The sequence below is a fragment of the Chaetura pelagica genome, unplaced genomic scaffold (genome assembly GCF_000747805.2).
Source record: "Chaetura pelagica isolate M959 unplaced genomic scaffold, ChaPel_1.0 scaffold124, whole genome shotgun sequence".
Lineage (NCBI taxonomy): Eukaryota > Metazoa > Chordata > Aves > Apodiformes > Apodidae > Chaetura > Chaetura pelagica.
In genome coordinates, this window is record NW_009952891.1 from 62,248 (window position 1) to 85,653 (window position 23,406).

The window sequence follows — 23,406 nt, forward strand, 5'->3', positions numbered from 1 at the left end:
CCCAACTACCTGAGCGGGGCTGTTGGGGAGGGATGTGACAACATGGCTTCCCCACCGCACCGGCAGCTGCTGCATCACCACAGCACCGAGGTGAGCTGCGACTCCAGCGGGGACAGCAACAGCGTGGCGGTGAGAATCAACCCCAGGCCTCAGCAGGGCTGCTCCTTGCCCAAGGATTGCAAGTACAGCATCTCCTCCAGCTGCAGCTCGGCCGAATGGGGGGGGACCCGCCGGGCCGGAGGCAGGGGCAGCACCCGCTCCGTCCTCCGCCGCCAGAAGAAGCTGCCTCAGCTCTTCGAGAGGGCCTCTTCCAAGTGGTGGAACCCCAAGTTCGACTCCACCAACCTGGAGGAGGCCTGCATGGAGAGGTGCTTCCCGCAGACCCAGCGCCGGTTCCGCTACGCCCTGTTCTACATCAGCACGGCCTGTTTCCTCTGGGGCGCCTACTTCGGCATCAACATGAGGGAGAAGAAGATGTTCTTCATGGTGCCGGCCCTGTGCTTCCTTCTGGTGTGTGTGGGGTTTTTCGTGTTCACCTTCACCAAGGCGTACGCCCGCCATTACGTGTGGACTTCGCTGAGCTTCACCCTCCTGGTTTTTGCTCTGACTCTGGCTTCGCAGTTCCAGGCTCTGAAACCTCTCTCAGGAAGTGGTGACACGTCCAACCAGACTTCCCGGGCAGATCCCACAGATATCTGTCTCTCTCCAGTGGGCAGTTTCTCCATGTGTATCGAAGTGCTTCTGTTGCTTTACGCCGTGATGCGCATCCCCTTGTACATCAGCTTTTTTCTGGGGCTGTCCTACTCGGTCCTCTTTGAGACCTTTGGGTATCACTTCCGTGATGAGACCTGCTTTACACCTGTTGGAGCCGGGGCAGTTTACTGGGAGGTGTTGATGAAAGCCCTCCTGCACGTCTGCATCCACGCCATCGGGGTCCATTTACTGATCCTGTCCGAAGTCAGGTCCAGAAGCACGTTCCTGAAAGTGGGGCAGTCCATCATGCATGGAAAAGACTTGGAAGTGGAAAAAGCTCTGAAAGAGAGGATGATTCATTCTGTTATGCCAAGAATAATAGCCGATGACTTAATGAAGCAGGGGGATGATGAAAGCGAAAACTCCGTGAAGGGCTATTCCACCTACAGCCCGAAAAGCAGGAAGAAGAAGCCCTCCATACAGAAAAACTCCATAATATTCCGTCCTTTTAAGATGTGGCAGATAGAGCAAGTGAGCATTTTGTTTGCAGACATCGTTGGCTTCACGAAAATGAGCGCCAACAAATCTGCCCACGCTCTGGTGGGTCTCCTGAACGACCTCTTTGGGCGTTTCGACCGTCTGTGTGAGGACACTAAATGTGAGAAGATAAGTACTTTGGGAGACTGTTACTACTGTGTAGCTGGTTGCCCGGAGCCCCGGGCAGATCATGCTTACTGCTGCATCGAGATGGGTTTAGGAATGATTAAAGCCATTGAGCAGTTCTGCCAGGAGAAAAACGAAATGGTCAACATGAGAGTCGGTGTTCACACCGGGACAGTCCTGTGTGGCATTTTGGGAACGAGGAGATTCAAGTTCGATGTGTGGTCCAATGATGTCAATTTGGCCAATCTGATGGAGCAGCTTGGGGTGGCTGGAAAGGTCCATATTTCGGAAGCTACTGAGAAATACTTGGATGATCGTTATGAAATGGAGGATGGGAACGTGATGGAGCGAGTCGGGCAGAGCGCGGCCGAGCAGTTAAGAGGTACCTTCTTTTATTCTCTGCCCAGTCCTTTTTTCTGAGGGAATATATTTTCCCTAGTGCATGTTTTGTGCTTGCTGGCTTGAAAATTGTGTGTGTTTTACGTTTAACATCCACGTGCCAGAGATCGGAAACGTCACGGGAATTACAGGATACAAAATGCCACGGGGATAAGTGTGAAGGATCTTCCAAATGTCCTTAGATTTCTGAGCTCTTTGGTGCTCCTTGTGAGTGTTGCATTGGAGGGAGGAGAAGGTGAATGGGTTTTCTGCCTGCCAGTTTTGTTTCACTGCTGTGGTGTCATCCTTTTAATTCAGTAAGTAAACTTGTTAATTGACTTCATGTGCCATATATAGAGCATATGTGTTTTGCAAAATTATGTGTATCTGTGAAAAGTTGTGTGTGTTTTGTGTTGGGTTGGTTTTTTCCCCTGGCATTGGGAGAGTTGGGACTGCGAAGGCATTTGGGAGGAATGACAGCTGGATTCACAGAAAGAAATGAGCCCTGAAGATTTGGCAGTTTGATACAGCGAGTTGTTACAGTTTGAAGAAAGGCTGGAAAAAGTTACTCAGGTGGTTGAGTGAGCTGGCAGGGACGCTGGTTTCTGCAGCTTGAAGGGTTTGGGGATGAAACTGCACGTTTGCCATTCAGAAAAGAAAATGAGGGATCCTTGAGTTCCTCCTTATGGCTTGGCTGAGGGTCTGACTTTCCTTTTTCTACAGAGTATTCGTATTGAAATGAAGCCCTTGCCTGCTTTCCAGCAGCCCTCGGAAGCGTGTGCAGCAGGGTGGTACATGCTGGGGGTTTCATTGTCCCTGGAGTAAAAGCTGTGTCTCCTGTGCTGTGCCTTTGTCTCCCGCTGGTAGAGTGGTTGTCTGCAGTGCTTGGAGCCCAAAATGGGAGTGGAATATCTTGCCAACCCTTCTGTGCTCTGTGGGTTTATTAATTCTGCTTATAACGTGCCCATTTTTATAAAATAAGCATGGAGTTGAGGACACTGAAGGAGTCACAGGACGTTGTGATGGAGGAAGGAGGCATTTGTTGCAGCCAGGGTGGTTGGGGAAAGGTCAGTGAGTAAGGACTGGGGGCAGAGGATTGCAAAACAGTGGTGGAAGCTGGAAGGGCAGGTCACTCGCCTCTGGCAGGTGCTTATTTTGATGTGACACAAACACTTATTTTTGGTGAGCTGGCTGTCCACGTGCACAGGGCAGCAGGGCTGAAATGAGAGGCTTAGGGGAGGAAAAATATCGACAGGGACATTGGTGGCTGCAAGCCATGGAACTGAAAGCAGATGTGTGTCCCTGGGCTTTGGTTTTTCTTTTTGGCTTCTAAAAATACCAGTTCAGTTCATTTCCTTGAGAACTGTTGACACGGATGTCTTTTGGTGGAAGTGTGCTTTCAAGAAAAAAGGATCAGATGTAATCTCTCCCTTACTGTAACCTGGATCTTGCTGCTCTGGTGAAAAGAAATTGGATAGGTTGTAGAAAAATCCACAAACCCTATGGTATTTCCCTCTTCCATCCTCTTCTACAGCCAGGTGCAGTGTGTGAAGGCTGTGTGGTAGCAACAAACAAAATTAAGTCTTTTTGCCCAGTTTGTAACTGTATTTATTAATCACAAAATCACATGAACATGTGGAGATTGATGGTACTGCTTTTAAATATTTTTATTTATTTGTTTATGTTTTCTAGGAGCTCACAAGAGCTCTGTGTAGAGTAATTATACCCCATGCCAGGAGTGGCTTTTCACAGTCTTTTTCTGAGTTCTGTCCTTGATTGCATTTCTTGCTAGGCTGCTGATTCTCATCAGTGCAGCAGTTTGGGTTTTGCAGCTTTGAATGCCTTTCACAGGTCCTGCTTTAGCTAGGACACTACAGATGAACAAACCAAAATGCAGTCTAGGTAAAGTGAAGTATGCTTTGTGATCTGACATTTTAATGGTTTCTTCTTATACTGAAACTTAGCTAGGAAAGCAGCTGGAGCATGTGGTAAGAATTACTTTAACGAGGAATATGGGTTGGGTTGGTTTTTATCCCCTTTTCCTCCTGTGTTTTCTTGTGGAACTGTAATTAGCTTCCATTTCTTATCTTAAATAGTTACAGAAATTGGGGTGAGTCTACTTCTGACCCAAGCAGACCTCTGCCATGGCCACCTTTATCCACAGGTCTGTGGCACATGTTGTCCCTTTCCCTTGTGTTCAGACCTTCAGGCCACATGGTGGGTGCTACGAGTTTCCCATTTTTTCCTGTTTCCTCAGCCCTTTGTTCTGCTGTCAGATTACTTGGCTGATAGGTAAATGGCATCAGGGAAACAAAACACAAAAGAGGCACTGATAAAAGCAGTGCCAGGGGCTGGTGTCTAGAGCCTGCAGCAGGGGAGGGTTTTGTTAAGGAGCAGCTCGGAAATTTAACGGAGTAAACTGAGATTTCACCTCTTAATTCATTGTCCTTTGCTGAGCACTTGCTCAGTTTTGTGAATAGAGGTGCTGTTAGGAAGCTTTGCTTTACTATTTTCCCTGAGAACTCATTGATAGTAGTGATAAAGAAGAGGAAGTTTGTTGTGGTTGTTTAATTATGTCATATTCTTTTCGAGTATGAAAATGCTGTGGAGATAACAGACATAAGCTTTGTTTCCCCACCAATACTTCACTCCTGAGCTTCCTTTTCAACCTTTGGTATCTTAATGATAACCTGGTTTTTATGCTGGATGGCTGGTATGTTATCTCTGTCAGAGCTGCTGCAACAGTCACATCTGCCTTTCTGAGGCCCAGTCAACGTGATCAAGTAACCTTCAGAGAGAGAAATGGGAGATGCTGAGGACTCGGTGTCCACATTATGCAAGTTCCAGGACTTCTACCTAAGCCTGGTTCTGGACCAGGTCTTTGACCAGTGGTTGGAGCACATCAGACATGCTCCAGAAATGAGCCTCCTGGCACGGTTCACCCAGGAGGAACCCAGGTACAGCTCTACACTCTGCACCAAAGCAGGGCGTGGAGGAGTGAATTGGGAAAAGTGCTTCCAAACCACACCCCCCATTCCATTTGAAATCTGATGTAGCTGTACCCTGAGTTGTCCTAGTGCTGTTCTTGATGAGGCAAAACTAAAACTGTTCAGTTGACAGAAATCATAGGATGGAAGTATCTTTTCTTCCTCCTTGGCTCCTTATTGCAAGAAGTGGGGCCCTGCTGTGTTCTCTTGTGTGTTTCTGACTTCTGAAATTAAGTAGATGGTGTTTGAAACAGAGAAACCATACAGTGTTTTTTGCCTGTCTCTCACTGCTGTGTGTTTGAAGATTGCTCAGGCCCTCTGTTTTCACAGCACCTCATCACCTTGGATATGAAGGGAGCACAGGAGAGCAATGTTGCAAGTGATTTTTTTTGAGGTCCACAGATAACCCCTAGATGTCAGTTTACTTATATCTACCATCACAATTTTGCTAAAGAATTTGAGACAATTAACTTTTTCTGTTGTATTGCTGACTAGCAAATTGAAGGTTAGGAGATGCTGAGAGCCAGATACACACCTTCATGTGTTTGTTCTGGAGTCAGAGATCTCAGGATTTTAAAAGTTCTGCTTAAGAAAATATTTTTGTTTTGTTCTGTTCTTCTTGGTTGTTTGCATTTCTCCTTCTTGTTCCTTAAGAGGTCACAATATTGCTGTTTGCCAGCCAGCAACTCTTCCAGAAATACCAGGGTCACTGGCATCTTATTTTTTTATTGAGTGCTCAACATACGTAAGCGTGTTGGGGCAAGAATGTTCTCTCTGTGTTTATAGGGCACAGCACATGATTTCATTTGGGGCGTTTGCATGTACACTGAGATTCTTACGAGTCATTGTTATTAAAGTTCCTGTTAAAAAGTAATTCCCAAACTTTCTGCAGCAAGACACTTCCTTGTCCATTGCCTCAAGGAACGGCGTTGTTGCTGAATGTCTGTTAGAAGCCCTGGAAGGCACAGGCATGCTTTTCTCTGTGATGCTGTTTACTTGGTTGTGGAAAACACATCAGTGGATCTTGTCTCTGTCCCCTGGCTCACCACCCTGAGATGTGGGTGGCTTCAGAGAGGAGGTCAGCAGCCTGAAAAGCCACCAGCACCTCTGTGGCAACTGGTGGCTATTCCTGATGAAGTGTAGGAAAGATCTGCAGCTTGTTGTACTGTCTTTCACTGATCTGTTTCTTTTCAATATCTGGTTCACTTTAAAATAATTTTTAAAGAAATCAGTTATAAAAGTCCCTGTTCTGCTTGATAGTGAGACCTTTTCATGCAATTGAAGGCTATTATTTCTCCATAAATAGCCTAGCTGTTTACATGGTTGCAACCAGCACCCCATGGGATGCTTTTCCCTTGGCAGACCGTGGGATACAGCCCTGATACCCTGCAGCTCCTTCACGTTTTGGCTCCTGGGACCACAGTGAGGGCATTACTGAAAGATGAACATCTCTGATAAGTTATGCAGAGAAATAATTGAATTTTTCCATCCTTCCCTCTGTGGCTGATTAGGGGGAGACCCCGATTCCACCCCGATGGCAGTGAAGTCCTCCCTGCCTGCCCTTTCTTGCTGTGCTTTACCAGAGGGCTTGTACCTGTCGTGTGCTTCTGTAAGTTCATAGATAAAGAGAAGGTGAACATTTTCCTTAGCTCTTTGGGCCCAGCCTTCTGGGTGCAGTGTAAATCTAGAAGGCTTGTGCCAGCAGAACAGCTCTGCAGAGCTCTGCACAGATTCACCTTGTCTCTGTGGCTGGGCTAAGAGCAGCTTTTCTCTCTCTCTAGCAGTGGTGTTGGGGTGAGGGCAGGAGGTTGGGGGGGCTTGTCTTGTGTCTTGCCAGCTGCTGTGCAGGTCTTCCCCTCCAACCTCTACTTTAATCGTATTCAATAACTGTAAGGCTTTCTCAAGACTGGCTTTTTATATTTCTTGAACTTGTTGGCATCAGACATCGTAATTCTGGATTTCATGTGTTCAAATACTAACCTGTCAGGCAACAATTGTTAGAACCAATTTCAGTTTTAAGGTGGTAATGAAGTAGGCGTGTGTGTATTTCCACTTCCTCACCAAACAAAATTCTGAGTGCTTACTGAGACAGAAAATGGCAGTGATCAATTGTACATAACCTGACCTATTCACTGCTGTTACTGAGGTAGTGGTTCCCAACTTTATTTTCAAGAATGAAACTGAAAATATCATAGACAGGTTGACTTCACTGCTTTATTTAAAAAAGGAGAAGCATTCAATGACAGATAAAGAATTATAACTAGAGGTAATTTGCATGAAGGCATATTGCCAGCAAGAAATAAATTCTACATTGATTTAACATTTTGACATGATCTGTAATTTTACCATGTAATAGTAAAAAGAAAAGGAGGTAAATAGTGAATATAGTTGCTCAACCTGGTTCTTGTCAAGACTTCACACGGTGAAGATGTGTTTCATAGCTATAAACAAAAAAAGAAGTGTTTGTAGGAAAACCTAGTGATTATTGAGCTTTCCAAATATTTTATATGATGCAATGGCATCACTTTTTCTTCAGGTGAAACCTACATACCTGTCCATGAGTAGTGATCAGCCTTAATGCCAGGTAGGTTCTGAGACCTCTGCAGGGAGGTCACCACATCTCCAAATTTTGAGGAAGGTTTGTTGAGTTGCTCTTGGTTTTATTTGTGCAAGACCAGGTTAAAAAAAAAAAAAAAAAAGCTCAATTAAAAATATTCACACTGAAGCTGGTTTTATTACTTGAGGGAAACTTGGATGTTGGCATTTGAGACTCTGAGTTCTGATAAAATACGTCAGGGCTAGTTTGACTGCATCATTTTAAAAGAATTGATAAGCATAGTTAGTATCTATGCAAGATTTCACCATGTTGTACAGGATGGAGACAGACTTTAAGCAGGTATTTTGTTTAAGGGTGAGGGCTCCAGTTTCAATATATTGGTGTCTTGACACTAATTAACAAATCAGTCGAGGCAGCAGCTCTGGCAGTCTGGTGGCAGCCAGTGCTGCAGCTCTGCTTCTCTCAGCCTTACGTAAGCACTGTAGAGTGAAGTAAGTTTAAAAAGACCTTAAGACATTTACATCCTACAAGAGCTGATGTGAGCATGGCAGGAGTGGAGCTTTATTCCAACACAAGGGAAGGGTGAGTGCCAAAATCCAAGGTTCTGTAATACTGTTCTGTAATACTGACACTGTTGGCTTCTGCTGCGTTCAGTGATCATCATCTGCAAAGTCTTTCATTTATGGTTCTCACTTGGGCTTCCCAGAATATAGTGCTGCAATGTAAACAAGTACCCCCCAAATCACATATATTAACTCTTTTCTCTCTTCAGAGGTAGGTGAGGGACTATTGAAATGCAAGAGAGCTTCTGTAGATAAAAGCCTTGTCACTGTGGCTTTTAGGGGGGGAAAAGATTGGTGGAAAAGAAAGTCAAAGACACACAATTTATATTCATCTTCTGTCATGAGGAGGATTCTTGATTTGGATGGGTTGCTTAGAACTTTTTTGCAGCTATTTCACAATATGTCCTTCACTTTTCCTTTGGCAGGCAAGGTATGTAAGAATTTGTGTTCACCACTTGAAAACAAAGCTCAGTTTCAGGGGCTTTCAGCTTGGTGTAGATTTTCCTGGAGCATTACTAAAACTGGTAAATTAAAATCATTAAAAAAATATACAATTTTCTACCATCTCCAGCCAGTGTTTAAGCTGTCTCTCTCTTTTGATCCTGAATCACAAGCTCACTCCATCCATCCTGGCTCTGTAAAGAGAGACAACCATTCCTCTTTCTGTTACAGCTGACAACTTGAAAATGCTCTACTATTTATAGATGATTTTCAATCTCATTTCTGTCCTTTGAAAAGAAAGAAAAAAATAATTCCTAGCCTTTACATTTTTAACTTCCAGTGGGAGTTGCTATTGCCAAGAAACCAGCTAGTCAGTAGAGCCTCATTAACATGTTTGAACAGGTTCTGGTTTATAGAGGTTTGGATTATTGTGATGGCTGTTCTGTAGGTTTGCAGGGAATTGCTGGAACTTGATTTAAAACAAAGGTTTGAAAGGGTAGCTGCTTGCTCCTCAGCAATGATTTGTGACAATGTAAAGTGGCAATTAGAAGAGAAGCGTAGGCTGGAGGTTGTACCATCCTTACAGCTTTTCCTTCACCCCAAAGTTGTATTGGGGCACTGGTGCTGCCTTAGGCAACAGGACAGATTTGGCTGGTTGGCCTTCCCTTCCTAGGTGTTTGTCAGTGTCAGAAATCTGTACTGCCCTTCCAAGCCCAATTATTTTCATCAAATTAATACTCTCATTTTTTTTCCCCTCAAGTGTTTTAACCCAGAGCAGCAGTCTTACTAGATAGATATCTGGCTTTAGGGGTATTTTTCATGGTTCTCAAATTACTTTGTGAGGGAACAAAACATTCTAGATACAGTTTTTCAGCCAGCATCCCTGGGCCTCAAAATACCCCTTAGAATTGCCTAAAAGCTTTTGGGGTATTTGCTAAAGTAACTTCATGTGGGAATTCTTACTAAACCATGTAAATAACAATGATTATATTGCAAGTCTTTATTTCACTGTTGGCACTTACTGTTCCTCTTGTCACACTTGCAAAGTTGTTGTCTTCAACTTGGCTTGATAAATTTAGAAATCACGTTATTGTCATAAAATAGCATGCCTTAAAATCTCCAAAATTGGAGCAGTGTAGAGGAACTAGAGGAATTAGCTTGCTGATGGACCTTCTGTCTGCTGCTTAACCCATGTGGAAACACGCAAACAAAGGAAAATGGTTTTTTTTAATATCCATACAGCAGCTGAAATATCTACTGGTCAAAAATGCAATTTGCTTTCTTTTTGTTTGTTTGGTGTTTTGTTGTTTTTTTTCTCCCTCCCCTTCAGCTGAAGTTAATTCAAATTGACTGGTGTGGATGTCATCATGGGCTGGAAGGCTCCTGCTGGCCATGTCATTCCTTAAGCCAGAGGTCCTCCCATTGCAAGGGGAGGAGAAGGGCCACGGAAAGAGAACTGAAAAGCATCCAAATCCAGCTGTCTGCAAAGGTTTAGTTTTCTTCCAGTCTTGTTAATTTATAGACCATAACAGAAAAATATTTTTTTGCTCCTCTTGAAAAGAGAGGAAAGAGGAGAAAGGGGAAAGCAAAGGGAATCCATAATCAATAATTCAGCAATTAAAGGGCCAAAATGGTGGTGGTTTGGTTGATTGTGCTTAACTGCACAATAAGGAAACAGAAGTCTATAATTGAAATCAGACGTGCTGTGAAGCATAGATTCAGCCTACAGGAAACCTAGGAAAACTGCTTTTGATACTGGGTGCTTAATTCTTTGCATACGTTAGATAAGGATATTTAATCTTGTTGTTTTTTAAATGTGCAGCTTTGATATTTGACTTGGGTGCATATGCCAAATATACAGGAGTGAATGATTCTTTTCTTTGCAAAGTATTACATTAGATTTGCTATTCTCAAAAGACTTTCCTGGTAAGCTCTTGCATAGCTGTTCCCAGTAGTTCTTGGAATCAAATTCTTGCATTCTTTGACTCTTTTTTTAATGGCCATGTGAGGTCCGTCCTGTGAGGGACTAAGTGTCTTTCACCTCTGACTGACTTGGACAAAAAGTACACCAAATAAATCTTTGGGAAATGCTCAGGGCTTGACAGGGCCGGTGTTAAAGACAGGATGTCATGAGGAAATGTTCCTGTAAAGGCATTATTTGTGAAGAGACCAGGTACAACATGAGCTCCAAATTTCCTTTGCTTAGACAGTGTGAAGCTTCAGAAGAGCTGTCGATGTTTCTGGGAGGTCTGTGTTTGGAAGACATGACCACAGGCTTCTAGAAGGATGGGAGTAAAAATTCACCAGCAGATAATCAGACTGTCATCCAAGGCTTCTGCAACCTTCCCCATTTATTCCCAGTTTTGAAAACTTGCTTCTGATTTGATAACACTGTGTAAGGAAGCAAAAGGATTTTACTTGTTTTGCTCCGACTCCCTGTTTGGGACTGACCCTGCTACTAAGATACAGGTTATAAAACAGATTTTTTTGTCATGTACATGCAAGTGATGAGACATTAGGAGTACTATTTAGTTTTTTACTTGCTGCTTGGCAATGTGGCATCAAATAGAAGCAGAGAGCATTCTTAAAAATACCACGTGAGGATGAGAAAATTTAATAAAAGTTGTTTCATAATCCAAATAAACCATTTGAGAGAAACACACACACCCTACGCCTCACCCCAGGTTCTGGAATCTGTAATGATCAGTAACCGAATTTTTCTGCTGAGGATGTAAAAATAACATATATATCTTAGGTTATGAAATGTTGCTGCTGGAATTTGCTGTGGATACAGAGGTAAACAACAGGTCTGCTCATCTTCACTAAAGTCACGCTCCCTTACCTGTGTTGGATGCTTTAATTTGGTATTTGACAGTAGTTTTCCATAAATGGGTCCAAAAATCTTAATTGCATAAAGCTGCTGCTGTTTGGTTTCTTATATCTCCATGGCTGTGTGTACAGACAGTATTTCAGTAAATATCTGCATCCTTAGGATAAAAATACCCTGAATTGTCTTTGCAGCCCATTATTTCTGAAAAATCAGGTGAATCATATTTAACTTGGAAAGTCCTTAATTCTTGTAGCAGAAGTGATTGGGTGTTTATCAAATGAGTAGCAATTTTTAATGTAGGTTTTGCTTAACTATCTGTCTTTAATAGGGAGCATCATAAAACCTGTTGATAGTAGAAGGTGGCAGATGCATCTAAGAGAGGTTTTTGGAGTGTCAGCTTCAAGTTGTGCCAGGGGAGGTTTAGATGGAATATTAGGAACAATTTCTTCACTGAAAGGGTTGTCAGATCCTGGCATAGTCTGCCAGTGCTGAGGGACACGGTTTAGTGGGCATGGTGGTGTTGGGTTGATGGCTGGACTTGAGGATCTTGGAGATCTTTTCCAACCTTAATGATTCAATGATTCTGTGATTCACGATGCAGGACCAGCTCTGGAAGGGGCAGATGTTGCTGCTCTAGTGGAGGGGTGTTTGAATACCTTCTGCATGCTTGTGGTAGCTGACCTCTTGCTTTGTTTCATGTAGGTATTTGGGGAAAAAATATGAGAGAAAATATGCTATTTATTTTTTTTAATGTGCAGGTGAAGGTTACAGAGAGGAAGGTGCTGGTTTCTGAGCCAAGTTGAAACCCCGGGCTGAGCATTGTGCTTTGTTCCTTACCCTGCTCAGAGGCACAAACAGTTTGGCCACAGCTGCTTAATGTTCAGGAGTTGGTAATGATTTTGTGTCCCTAACTGGGTGCTGGAAGTGAATCAGACCATAGAGAAGACATTTTTGATCAGGCACAGTGTTTTCTAAGTGTTATTAAAAAAATGTGTGCGTGACGTGGCTATATTTAAAAATGTAGTACATCTGTTAAGGATTTAATTCTTTCCAAGATTTTAGGAGGTGACAAACTTGGAAATTGTCTTAAAATTTAGATTTTTATTTTTTTTTTCCAAGTGAGGATATTTGCCTGCTCTGCTTCTGCACTTCCCAGTGTTTCTTTGAAATAGTGTATTTGATAAACGCTTCAACACTTTGCCAGGTTGGATGGGGCTTGGAGCAACCTGGTCTGGTGGGACGTGTCCCTGCCCATGCAGGGGGTTGGATCTAGATGGTCCCTAAGGTCCCTTCCAACACAAACTAGTCTGAAATTCTATGAAAATAGTGAACTTGTGTGAATTGTTCTGCTGTTGTCATAGAGTTTTGGGGGGTTGGATTGTGCTGACAGTCTGTTACTTGTCTAATCCATTTGGAGTAAAGGATTTGTTAATTCTTGCACTGCTTAGCAGGTGAAGGAGTTGGATCATGTCCCACCAGTGCTTGGTGCAGCTTTTGAGACACTAAGTCTTCTCATTTAAATGGCCCTCTGTGTTAAAGTTTGCAGTTAGAATTGTTTCATTGCAAAGAAGAGCTGCTTGTTTTTAATAGCAGAATTATTGATTTCTGGAAATAAGGTGATTATTAAATGTGATTTTGGGGACTTCATGGTAACACAGCAGCCTGTGTCTGGAAAATACATAATACTCAGTTCAGGAACTGCAGTTAATATACATTGAGTATGCCTATAGTATATGTAAAGAGAACTTTAAATGTAGCAAATGATTTTCCCAAACCTCCATAAAGCAAAATGGTGTTCTGAGGGGTCTTGCAGATGGATTGATGGGATTCAGTATAAATGAACACAAAGTAGTAGAGTCAAAGCTATAAACACAGACTTGGGGATCAGGAGGAGGATGGTTGGGAGTATTTAGAAGAGATTTTATTGCCCTTTCAATGCATGTGTAAAATTACAACTCTGCTGCAGTGACTATTAGAAAATGATCTTCTGGAAAATTATCCAGTGAAGTGTAGCCAGTATTAGATGGTTATCAAGAAGGTTCATCCTTTGATCTTTATTTATACTGAGACACTTCTCAGCCAAGTGCCTTTCCTTCAAGAAAGCTTAAAATAAATGTCTTGCTTTATCGACATGTCGATCTTTTTATACTAATACATAGTTGAGCTGTAACAAAAGGAGGGTGAGTCTTAATCTCTAGCATTTCTCTTCTCCCTTGTCAGGGGATAAAAATCTACCACACAAACTGCAAAGATCATCAGGTATTTGAATAACTAGTGTGGATTAAATGTGTCTTATTTGCATGTGGATACTGTGGTGAGAGGGAACCAGGTGCTTGGGTTGAAAACTGTCTGGAGTCCCTATCATGAGTTTCCTAATGGATAGACTCCTCTGTAGCTGTGTAGTTGATTCCTGAAAACCATTGTCTAGACACTGGACTGGCTGAATGTATTATTTTTCTGATGTGTCCATTCATTAATTGTTAGAGGAGGTAAATTATCCCTAATCCAGCTCCAGTTATAACTGTTGTCAGGTGTGGTGTTTGAGCTTTGCAGTGTTCCTGCTTGCTCTAGTAAAGCTTCTGGAATAGTTTACTTCAGTTACTTGTTCTGTGAAGTTTAACTGTTGCTACTCTAAGGGTGGGGTTTTTTTTTAATGTGAAGTTTACCAGACATGTCCTGAAAATGTGATAAGGAATCACTGGCCTGCTGTAACTGAGGTTTCTACTGTGCATTCTACTCTGTGGCTCCTCAAACCAGGTTTAAATCACCATCAGCCAGACTTGTGTTCACTTCTGAAACGTATTTGTGGTGGAATGAGCAACAGAAGTTCTGATATGTACCCAGGTGGGGTAAAGAGCTCATTTATTGAACTTGTGCTAGTGCTTTGTTGACAGTGATTCCCAAAATGCTGTATTTGAGGTTTGTCTAGAAGTTCAGGTGCTTGGTGCTGAGGTGGAGTTAAATAGACTAAATAATGTGTAGTTAAAATTACTATTATTGTTCCATGGGATACGGGGTGTATAGCTTCATCATTCTCTCTTGGACATTGTCTGCAAATAATCTTTTCCTGTTGAGATGGGAATATTTTCTCATCTCCTGTCATGGTCTCACATTTTTTACCTCTAGCATTTTTCTCCCCATGTTGAGTTAAGGGGGCAGATAGGGGAGAATTGTACTTTTTAGCATGACAGTGTAAATAATGTGTAAATAAGTCTTACTACAATGTTACAGTAGTTCCAGAAGGGTGAGGATTTTTAAGTGACATTTATCTGGGAGGAAGGACATGCTTCTTTAATGATCTAAAGTTTTCTGATGCTGCCTAGTGTTTGGGGTGATTCAGGCTGTTTCCTGAAACAGAATTTAGCTGTTTGGATGTTGGTGAAGGAAAAAGCATAATGCAACAACAGTAGTACATCCAAGATGCTTTTTGTTGCTCATTTGTAATAAGCTTTCCCCAAAGTAAATTCCAAGACCTTTAAAACATGGAGGAGCCTACACTTATATGTATTATCCCATGTTTTTTTCATATATAACACCTTCCATAATTTATTCCATATTTTTGGTTGCAGTTTTATCAGCCAAGGTAGCAGAGACACCAAACCTATGATCCACGGTGTGAATATTTACAACACAGTCAGTATTCCCACCTTTGCCTTTAGAATATGCTATTGTGAGATTTGGAGCTTTCATGAGTTGATTTTTAAATATATTTTAGTTCTTTATAACTAACTAAGAAGTTAGATGTGGGGGAGGAAAATGCTTTGGAAGACCCTGAAGTGAAAGGAAGATTAAGGGCTGATTTTTGGTCCAGTGGGAGTTGATTAGTTCTCATGGTCTTCTGAGCACAGGGGTGATGGTGGTTCTGTATTTTGTGAGCTCAGGTGTTGGGATCTCTTTATGGGAGATTAATTTTTCTTTTTGGATACTCCTTTACATTCTTGATTATAGATTTTAGAGGCCATATAGGAGTTGAATTTTGTCAACAAAGCACAAGCTACTACCCATGATAACTGTGGGCTTTTAAAGGAAGATCATATTTGCTGGTAGATCATTCTCCTTCCCCTCTTAAAAACCTGAAAGCTGTTTTAACAGGTTATTTTCAGGCTGGAACTTGAAATGTGGAAGAGAATCAGTCTCTTTTATAAACAAACTTAGCAATTCCCCCCTCTTAAAAATTACTGTGTCCTTTATTTACAATTTAATGCAGTTGATCATATATTAATGCTGTCGCTTCTTTTCCTCTTTTTTATTTACTTCAGTGTTTTTTAGTGTTGGTTTGCTAAGAATTCAAAAGCATAAAGAACTGGAGGTAGTGGTGGACTTTGTGGTGGGAGTTTTATCAGTGTTTCCAGTGCAATTTGGTTATGTGAAATGGTAAAGGTAGAATTTACTGCTCCTGGTATTATTATTTTTTCCAGCTATAGAACTGAAGAACAAAACTTCTGAGCAATATCTGACATATTTTACTGCCAGTTTCCAAGGTCCCATAACACCATGGTAGCTTTTCTCAAAGTATTGTGGGTTATTTAGATAAAAAAAAGCTGAGGAGGGACTTGGGACAAGGGCAGGGAGGGAGAGTACAAGGGGGATGGATTAAAACTGGCAGAGGGGAGATTGAGGTTGGACATGAGGAGGGAATTCTTTGGTGTGAGGGTGGTGAGAGCCTGGCCCAGGTTGCCCAGGGAAGCTGTGGCTGTCCCATCCCTGGCAGTGTTGAAGGGCAGGTTGGATGGGGCTTGGAGCAACCTGGGCTGGTGGGAGGTGTCCCTGCCTATGTTGGGACTGAATGATCTTTAAGGTCTCTTCCAACCCAAACCAGTCTGGGATTCTATGAAAACTGGGAGGCAGTAGAAATGTGAAAAATCAAAGGGATGTTGAATGACAGTGTGTGAGAAGATGCAAGAAGTAGAGATCTGTAGGAAACTAACCTAGATTGCTTTTTGATGGTTGTTTCTTTTTTAGTCCTTAAATCCCATAAATTTTGTTTCAGTAATAGGAAGAAACATACAAAAAGAAATGTGTACCAAAAGGAGAGAGTCCCTTAGAGAGAACCTGAGATGGTCAGAGCAAAGGGGGTGCAGTTTTACTCTGGTGGGAGAGAGAGCTGTGGTTTCTGGGTTTGGTGAGGGCTCCTGGTTTGGAAGAACAAGAAGCCCTGTGCTTAAATTGTTGCAGAAGCACTGGTTGTATTGCTGGGAACATCAACAGCTTAAGGAGAAGCTAAGGAATGATCTGTGGGGCTGTTTTGGATGCCTGGCCTTGGGGCTGGTGGGTGCCTGGGCTGGTCAACAGTCTGGCAAGACTCATCATCCATTACTGCTGTGAAGAGAACTTGTCACCTTCTAGAGAGGGTCAGGAAGCTGTCCACAGTGAGTGATTGCTGCTCCATCAGCTGAGCTGTGCTGCTGTGAATAAAGATGCAGTATTTCAGCTAGATGGCATTAAAAGAATTTTAATCCTCTTTTTGAATAATTTGGCACAGAACTGTTGCTGATTTACTGAAGGGGGAAGATTGTTATTCTGGGGTTTTTATCTCATGAACTGGCAGTCTTATCCAGGACATAAAATGTCCTGTCCAGAAGAGTTAATTCCTCCTCTTGAATTGGATAGAGATGATCTTTGCTGTCATCAAATGCTACATGGAGTAATAATGGAATGCTGAAGCTATGCCTTACCTTTCTCTGAACGTTTAGTAGCTTCCTGTCCTGGTAGCCCAGCCAACAGGTTTGCCCCTACAGGCTGCAGGATGGTGACCCAGATGTGTGTTGGAAACATGGTACCCTTTTCTGGAATGAAGGTGGAGTGTAGAGCAGATCACAGAGCAACTGCTGAACTGAGCAAGGTGCTTCAGAGGGTTATTACTTCTCTTTTTCTGTTTGGTTTTTTGTTGTTGTTTTTTTAACACTTAATCAGTCTCTGCTTCTCCTTATCAGAGTGTTTCCTATAGGTAGAAATTCAGCATGCAGGGTGTTGATTTTCATAATTGTATGCACATATGTATAGCTATATAAATAAATGCATTGATTCATAGAATCCTAGACTGGTTTGGGTTGGAAGAGACCTTAAAGATCATTCAGTCCCAACATGGGCAGGGACACCTCCCACCAGCCCAGGTTGCTCCAAGCCCCATCCAACCTGCCCTTCAACACTGCCAGGGATGGGGCAGCCGTAGCTTCCCTGGGCAACCTGGGCCAGGCTCTCACCACCCTCACACCAAAGAATTTCCTCCCAATGTCCAACCTCAATCTCCCCTCTGTCAGTTTTAATCCATTCCCCTTTGCCCTCTCCCTCTCTACCCTTGTCCCAAGTCCCTCCCCAGCTTTCCTGGAGCCCCTTCAGGCCCTGGAAGGTGCTCTAAGGTCTCCCTGGAGCCTTCTCTGTTAGTTCAGAAAAAAAAATTAATAATGTTTTGGGAGCTTATTTTACTTTTAATATGAAGGCCATTGGATGCTGCAGCCATCTAAAATGCCAAGATAGGTGGTGAGTACACACTGGCTGTCAGGGGAGAGCTGCCTGGGCTGCAGTGCCAGCTCGTGTCCCTGGCAGGTAGATGTGGCCCTCCAGGTCCCTCTTGCCTGTGCCTGAGCAATCTGGGTGTTATGTCTTCTCTTTCTGTGCTTATCTCTGTTCTCCTTGACCAGCCCAATGCGATTCCACCTCAGTTATTCCACCTCAGCTGGCAACGCCAGTGATCCCTGCTCTGAAGGTGGTTTTGTTGTGGGTACACTTGGGTGATAAGTTTTAGTGATTAGGGATGTATTTGTTGTTGGAGTTGATTCTGCTCTGCAAGCCTTGCCATAACATTTTCAGGTCTGTTGCACTGGAAACTTCACTCACATTGTCTAAACTTGCAAAACCAAAGCAGACATAACTATTTGTTAGTTCAGCAAAAAGAATTAATAATATTTTGGGGGCTTATTTTACTTTTAATATGAAGGCCATTAGATGCTGCAGCCGTCCAAAATGCCAAGATAGGAGGTGAGTGTCTGTACACACTGGCTGTCAGGGGAGAGCTGCCTGGGCTACAGTGCCAGCTCGTGTCCCTGGCAGGTAGATGTGGCCCTCCAGGTCCCTCTTGCCTGTGCCTGAGCAATCTGGGTGTTATGTCTTCTCTTTCTGTGCTTATCTCTGTTCTCCTTGACCAGCCCAATGCGATTCCACCTCAGTTATTCCACCTCAGCTGGCAACGCCAGTGATCCCTGCTCTGAAGGTGGTTTTGTTGTGGGTACACTTGGGTGATAAGTTTTAGTGATTAGGGATGTATTTGTTGTTGGAGTTGATTCTGCTCTGCAAGCCTTGCCATAACATTTTCAGGTCTGTTGCACTGGAAACTTCACTCACATTGTCTAAACTTGCAAAACCAAAGCAGACATAACTATTTAGAAGGGTTGTGAGGCTGTTCTTGCTGTGTATTATCCCAATTTATGTTGCAAAAAGTAAGATGAACATGAAAAAAATAGGTGATTTGGTTGAAATTCTGAGCCATGAATAGTAAAAGATGCATTTCCTCTCCAGCTTTGTGTAAACAAGGGCATGTGTATCATGAAACATTCTCAAATACTTTGTCCTTATTTCTTTCATATCTACTAGTACAATTGCACAAGCTTCCTTATTGATAAGCAGGTAAATATGAAGTTACTCATATCACAGATCAAGAAAATAAACATGATTTTTGAAAGGTGACAAGTGATGGAAACAATCCATGTGTGTCAGAGAACGTTCTCTGAGGTTGGGGAGCCTTTATTGCCAGTTAATGACTTCACTGGTTATTATTCCAGACTTGATGTCTCTCTCAGCTATGAAGGAAGACATCAAATCATGACTTTAATATCATTTTAGCAGTTCTCTCCTTGCAATTAGCTACAGGGAGACTAAATAAATATACCTTAGAAAAAACATGTGACTTAAGATCAAAATGTCCTTAGGGGAGGATCACTTCAGGGACTGTTTTTAGGTACCTAAAACTTGAGGCTGTTTCCCTTGCCCCCCCATTTTGGTTTTGTATGGTGTTTTGGTTGGGAGCTTTTCTGGTTGGTTAGTTGTTGGTTTTGTTGTTGGTTTTTTTTAAAATCAGTTCTGTTTATTTTGATAATCAGGAAAATTGTTGCCTTGAAGCAGTATATTTTTAAGGGTCTCTGGAAGTTTTAGGGATGTGCATTGTTTATATTAATCCATTTTTACCAGGGTTTTTATCCAAAGATTTATTTGCATCTCTTTTATTAATTTTTACATCTCATTTTCTTGTGAAATTGGGCCATGTCTCATATGGAAAGGCTGCCAGTGTATGTTTATATCCAGTTTCCTCAATAATTTGTTCTGAGTTTGAAACTTGAGTCTTTTATTTGGTTTTGTTCAAGTCTGGTGCAGCAGTTGCCAGATCTAATGATGTAAATTGCCCTTTGTAACCTCCTCTCAGCTTAAACCTTCAAAACTTTCTCAAGTCTTGACCTTACCCAGGCAATGCCCTGTATTTAGTTTGCAGTTTGAAAGCACAGGAGGAGCAGTGTCCCTAACTCATAGAATCATGGAAAAGTTTAGGTTGGAAGGCACATTCAGTGTAGTCCAGCTCCCCTGCCATGGACTCGCATGGATCTGTCTACAGAGTGTGGAAATAAAGATTTAAGTTCAGATTGGGGAAAAAGTAAAAGAATAAATGTATTTTCCTCTCCTCACTGGGGCTGTTTCACTACATAGGAAGCTGTGTGCAGCAGTCTGAATACCTATGTATTTGGTGCCACACATTCCCAAGAAGCACCAGGAAGGACTCGTGGCCTGTTTCTCCAGTCTTCCACTTGTCTAGGATTGATGCAATTGGGATAGACCTGAGATTTAATCCAATAAACTAAATCCTGCCTATTGACAGAAAGGAGAAAGCTTTAATTTTTTCCATCCAGCTGCCAAATGTAGGTTAGATTCCAGTGTCTGGTGCAACTGAAGGAGTGCAAAGCTGAAACAAAGGGAGTAAGTTAGGTCATGGGAGTCAATTGCTAGGGCAGGATGGTTGGACACATCAGCAGATCTTGTGGACAGGCCTTCCTTGCTGGTCTCCAGCAGATCCACTACAGGGGTTTACCACTTCCTTCAGTCTCTTATTTTCTTCCTTGCAGTTTTCCAGTTCATGTGCCCATCAGGACAGGATTCTGAAAGGAACAGCCAAAAACTTGATTGGAAAGAGCCAGTCATCCTCTTAATTTTATATAAGCCATGATCTGGAAGGTTATGCAGTCTTGCTGATTTGGCAGTGAATCTCCAAGACCTTCATTCTTCAAAACCCACTTTAGCTGTTTTTACTAACATGGACATTTAAAGATGGAAGTGAGAGAGTAGCTGAGCCCCCCTCTTGGTTCCCTTGGAGGAGAAGAGTCCATCTCTGGTGGGTTGGGAAGTGCCCAGAAACCTCCTTCTATCTAACTAGTTTATTTTAACTCTGGATTGATGTGATTTACAACAGAGCAAACCAGAAAGTAAGTAATGCAATATTGTATTTGGAGAATCTCTTTTGCTTTTGAAAATGAGGGCAGGATGACAGGGAAGAACAGCTTGCCCAGGAGGAAAGAGCCCTGTTGGATGAAGCTGGAGGGTGCTCAATGCCTTCTGACCCACAGACCACAGCCACCAGCTCCATGGGCCAGAAAAGGAAACAACATTTCTTGTCAAAATACAGCTGCCCAGGCTGTTCACTTTCTGGGAAAAATGTCCAGTAACTGCTGATCCAGCTTTGTGATGGGTGGATTAAAAGTATAAACATTTACTTACTCTTAACTAAAATTCTTGGCTTTTCAGAACCCTTAGGGCAGGGGAATAACCTAATGAATGGTCACCATGGAGCAATGTAAAGCCCAGGCAGAGGTTTAAAGTTCAAAACAGTTTGCTTTTCTTTTTAAAAAGTCTTTTATGTGGAGGAATGTGACAAACAAATTCGTTGTTTGCCAAAGTCTTGCACCTTTGTGTAATTTTTTGATTAAAAGTAGCCAAATATTTTTTTCCTTATAAAATAATTTAAATTAAATTATAACACTTCTATTTCTGAGGGGATTTTCAATTTCTGCAAGCTCTTTAAATGATGCAAGGAAATGCTCTGCTGGTATGTAATGTAAACTGAGTGGAAAAGTAAATATTTAAGGCTGACATATCAAAGTATATATAGTGGTTACTGGGTGTAACGTTTCAATTGTAAAAATATTTCTAGGAGTCTGTTAGTATGCACCGTTGCTTGTTAAACTGGCAGTGTTTTTTCTAAAAGTTGCATTTGTATTTTGGAAAATGTATCTAAAATTGGTCACAGGTAGGTCTTGGAGAGCCCTGGTGCCTCAGATCCCTCGTGTGTTTGTCACTCGTCTCCTGAGGAGGCTTGATCAGCTTGTCAGAAAACACAGATTGATGAGCAGGGAAGTTTATCATTCCCAGAGGTTTATCCAGGTACTCCAGGCTGCGTTCAGAGCTGTCTAATGCAAAACCAAAGGAAATAATCAGGCAAATGGAACTGGCTTCATCACACCCTGGTGTTGAGTCAAGTCAAAGGTCAGGGCTCTGCCCGGCATGGACAGTGTTCCCTCGGGAAGCTTCTTTGGGGGATGCTTGTGTTGCCCTTTATTAGGACCTGTTAATTAACTTTTGTCATCTCAGGCATCTCACTAGGCCAGTGGAGGTTGGTTTTGCTCCCTCTCTTTGGAACTTGACCTTTGGCACTCGTATTTGGCAAGAACAGGGTATTTATGGTACCCTGTGGCTTGAGGTACCGTGTCCCGTGGCCTCAGCTGCAGGATTCATCCCTTGGATTTCCCATTCTTGTGAATTTAAGGAAGATTGTTGTTTTAGCACAGTTCTTGTGTTTAGCAGTAATTATGCAAGCTTTGCTGTATCCTCTCTGTGTCATCAGGCTGGCTGGCTTCCTCCTGGGCACAAAACCAGGGAGATGGGAGCTTTGAGCCTGCTCTGACATTGCACAACAGCTGTACCTACTTAAAGCTGAAGTTTAGCTCAGGCTGAGCCAACCTGACATTTGAATTTAATGTTTCACGTATTTGACTTTAAAAACAATACTATAGGAGGTGTCCCTCTGTTGAAAAAGGGCTATTCTGATAACAGGTAATGCTCATCTGGAATTTGATTGATAATTATACCTAAATCTGCTTTAGAAAGTTTATATTTGGTATGTAGAACATGTTTTTAATAAAACTTTTGTAAAAGGGAATAGTGTGAGAGATGCTTCTAAGTTTCAGCTTTTCCAGCTCTTTCAAATACTGAGTTTAAAAGGCAAAAATTCAGTCTTGGATTGCAGAGCAGAATGTAAACACACAGGAGCCTTTCAGAGTGTGTTCTTACCTTTCTGAAGGACCAGAATAAATGAATTTGCCAGTGATGCTTACAGCTCTGAATGTTAATTATCACATCCTCCATCGATGCTGCTTTGTCAGCTGGTGCTTTGTCTTGTTTGTTCTGTCTTTTAATCCTGAGTCATATTTTGAAGTTGTGGTTTGGAGCTGCCTTTCCAGGACCACGAGCTCTATGTTGCATTGCTTTCTCTAGTGGTGACTTTTTTTGGTGGCAACTCACATCCCCTTGTCCTCCTCCTGAGCTACCTGAAGGCTTCACAGTACAGTGGGATTTTTGGTCACTTTTTAGAGCACCTTAAGACCTTACTAGCTTTGAGTAACAGCACAGGCACAGCAGGTGAACAACTTCTGCTGTGACCTGCCTGTCCTTGTCTACAGATTAAAAAATTGATGGTAAAGGTGTTTTTGAGCCACTGGTAGGGTCCAGCAAGGGGGGTTAAGGGCAACTGCTTTCATTTAAGGGTCATCTGAGCATTGGAGCACCTCTCCTATGAAGACAGGCCGGGAGAGCTGGGGTGTTCAGCCTGGAGAATAGAAGGCTCCAGGGAGACCTCAGAGCACCTTCCAGTGCCTGAAGGGGCTCCAGGAAAGCTGGGGAGGGACTTGGGACAAGGGCAGGGAGGGAGAGGACAAGGGGGAATGGATGAAAACTGGTAGAGGGGAGATTGAGGTTGGACACGAGGAGGAAATTCTTTGGTGTGAGGGTGGTGAGAGCCTGGCCCAGGTTGCCCAGGGAAGCTGTGGCTGCCCCATCCCTGGCAGTGTTGAAGGGCAGGTTGGATGGGGCTTGGAGCTGGTTGCACGGGCTGGTGGGAGGTGTCCCTGCCCATGCAGGGGGTTGGATCTAGATGATCTTGAAGGTCCCTTCCAACTCAAACCATTCTATGAATCTATGAAGCTGAGTCCTCTGCTTGTCACAGCATTAGGAAAGGCAACTGGGAAAAACACAAGCAAGTAA

General features: G+C 42.7%; 1 protein-coding gene across 1 annotated transcript in view; it reads left to right on the top strand.

Annotated features, from left to right (window-relative positions):
• Nucleotides 1-42: 42 nt before the first annotated feature.
• ADCY9 (adenylate cyclase 9) overlaps nucleotides 43-23,406 on the top strand; it is an 82,296-nt gene continuing 58,932 nt past the window's right edge. Inside the window, exon 1 of the mRNA XM_009995478.1 lies at nucleotides 43-1,738. Coding sequence (XP_009993780.1) covers nucleotides 43-1,738 — 1,696 coding nt within the window. The remainder of the gene's footprint in view (nucleotides 1,739-23,406) is intronic.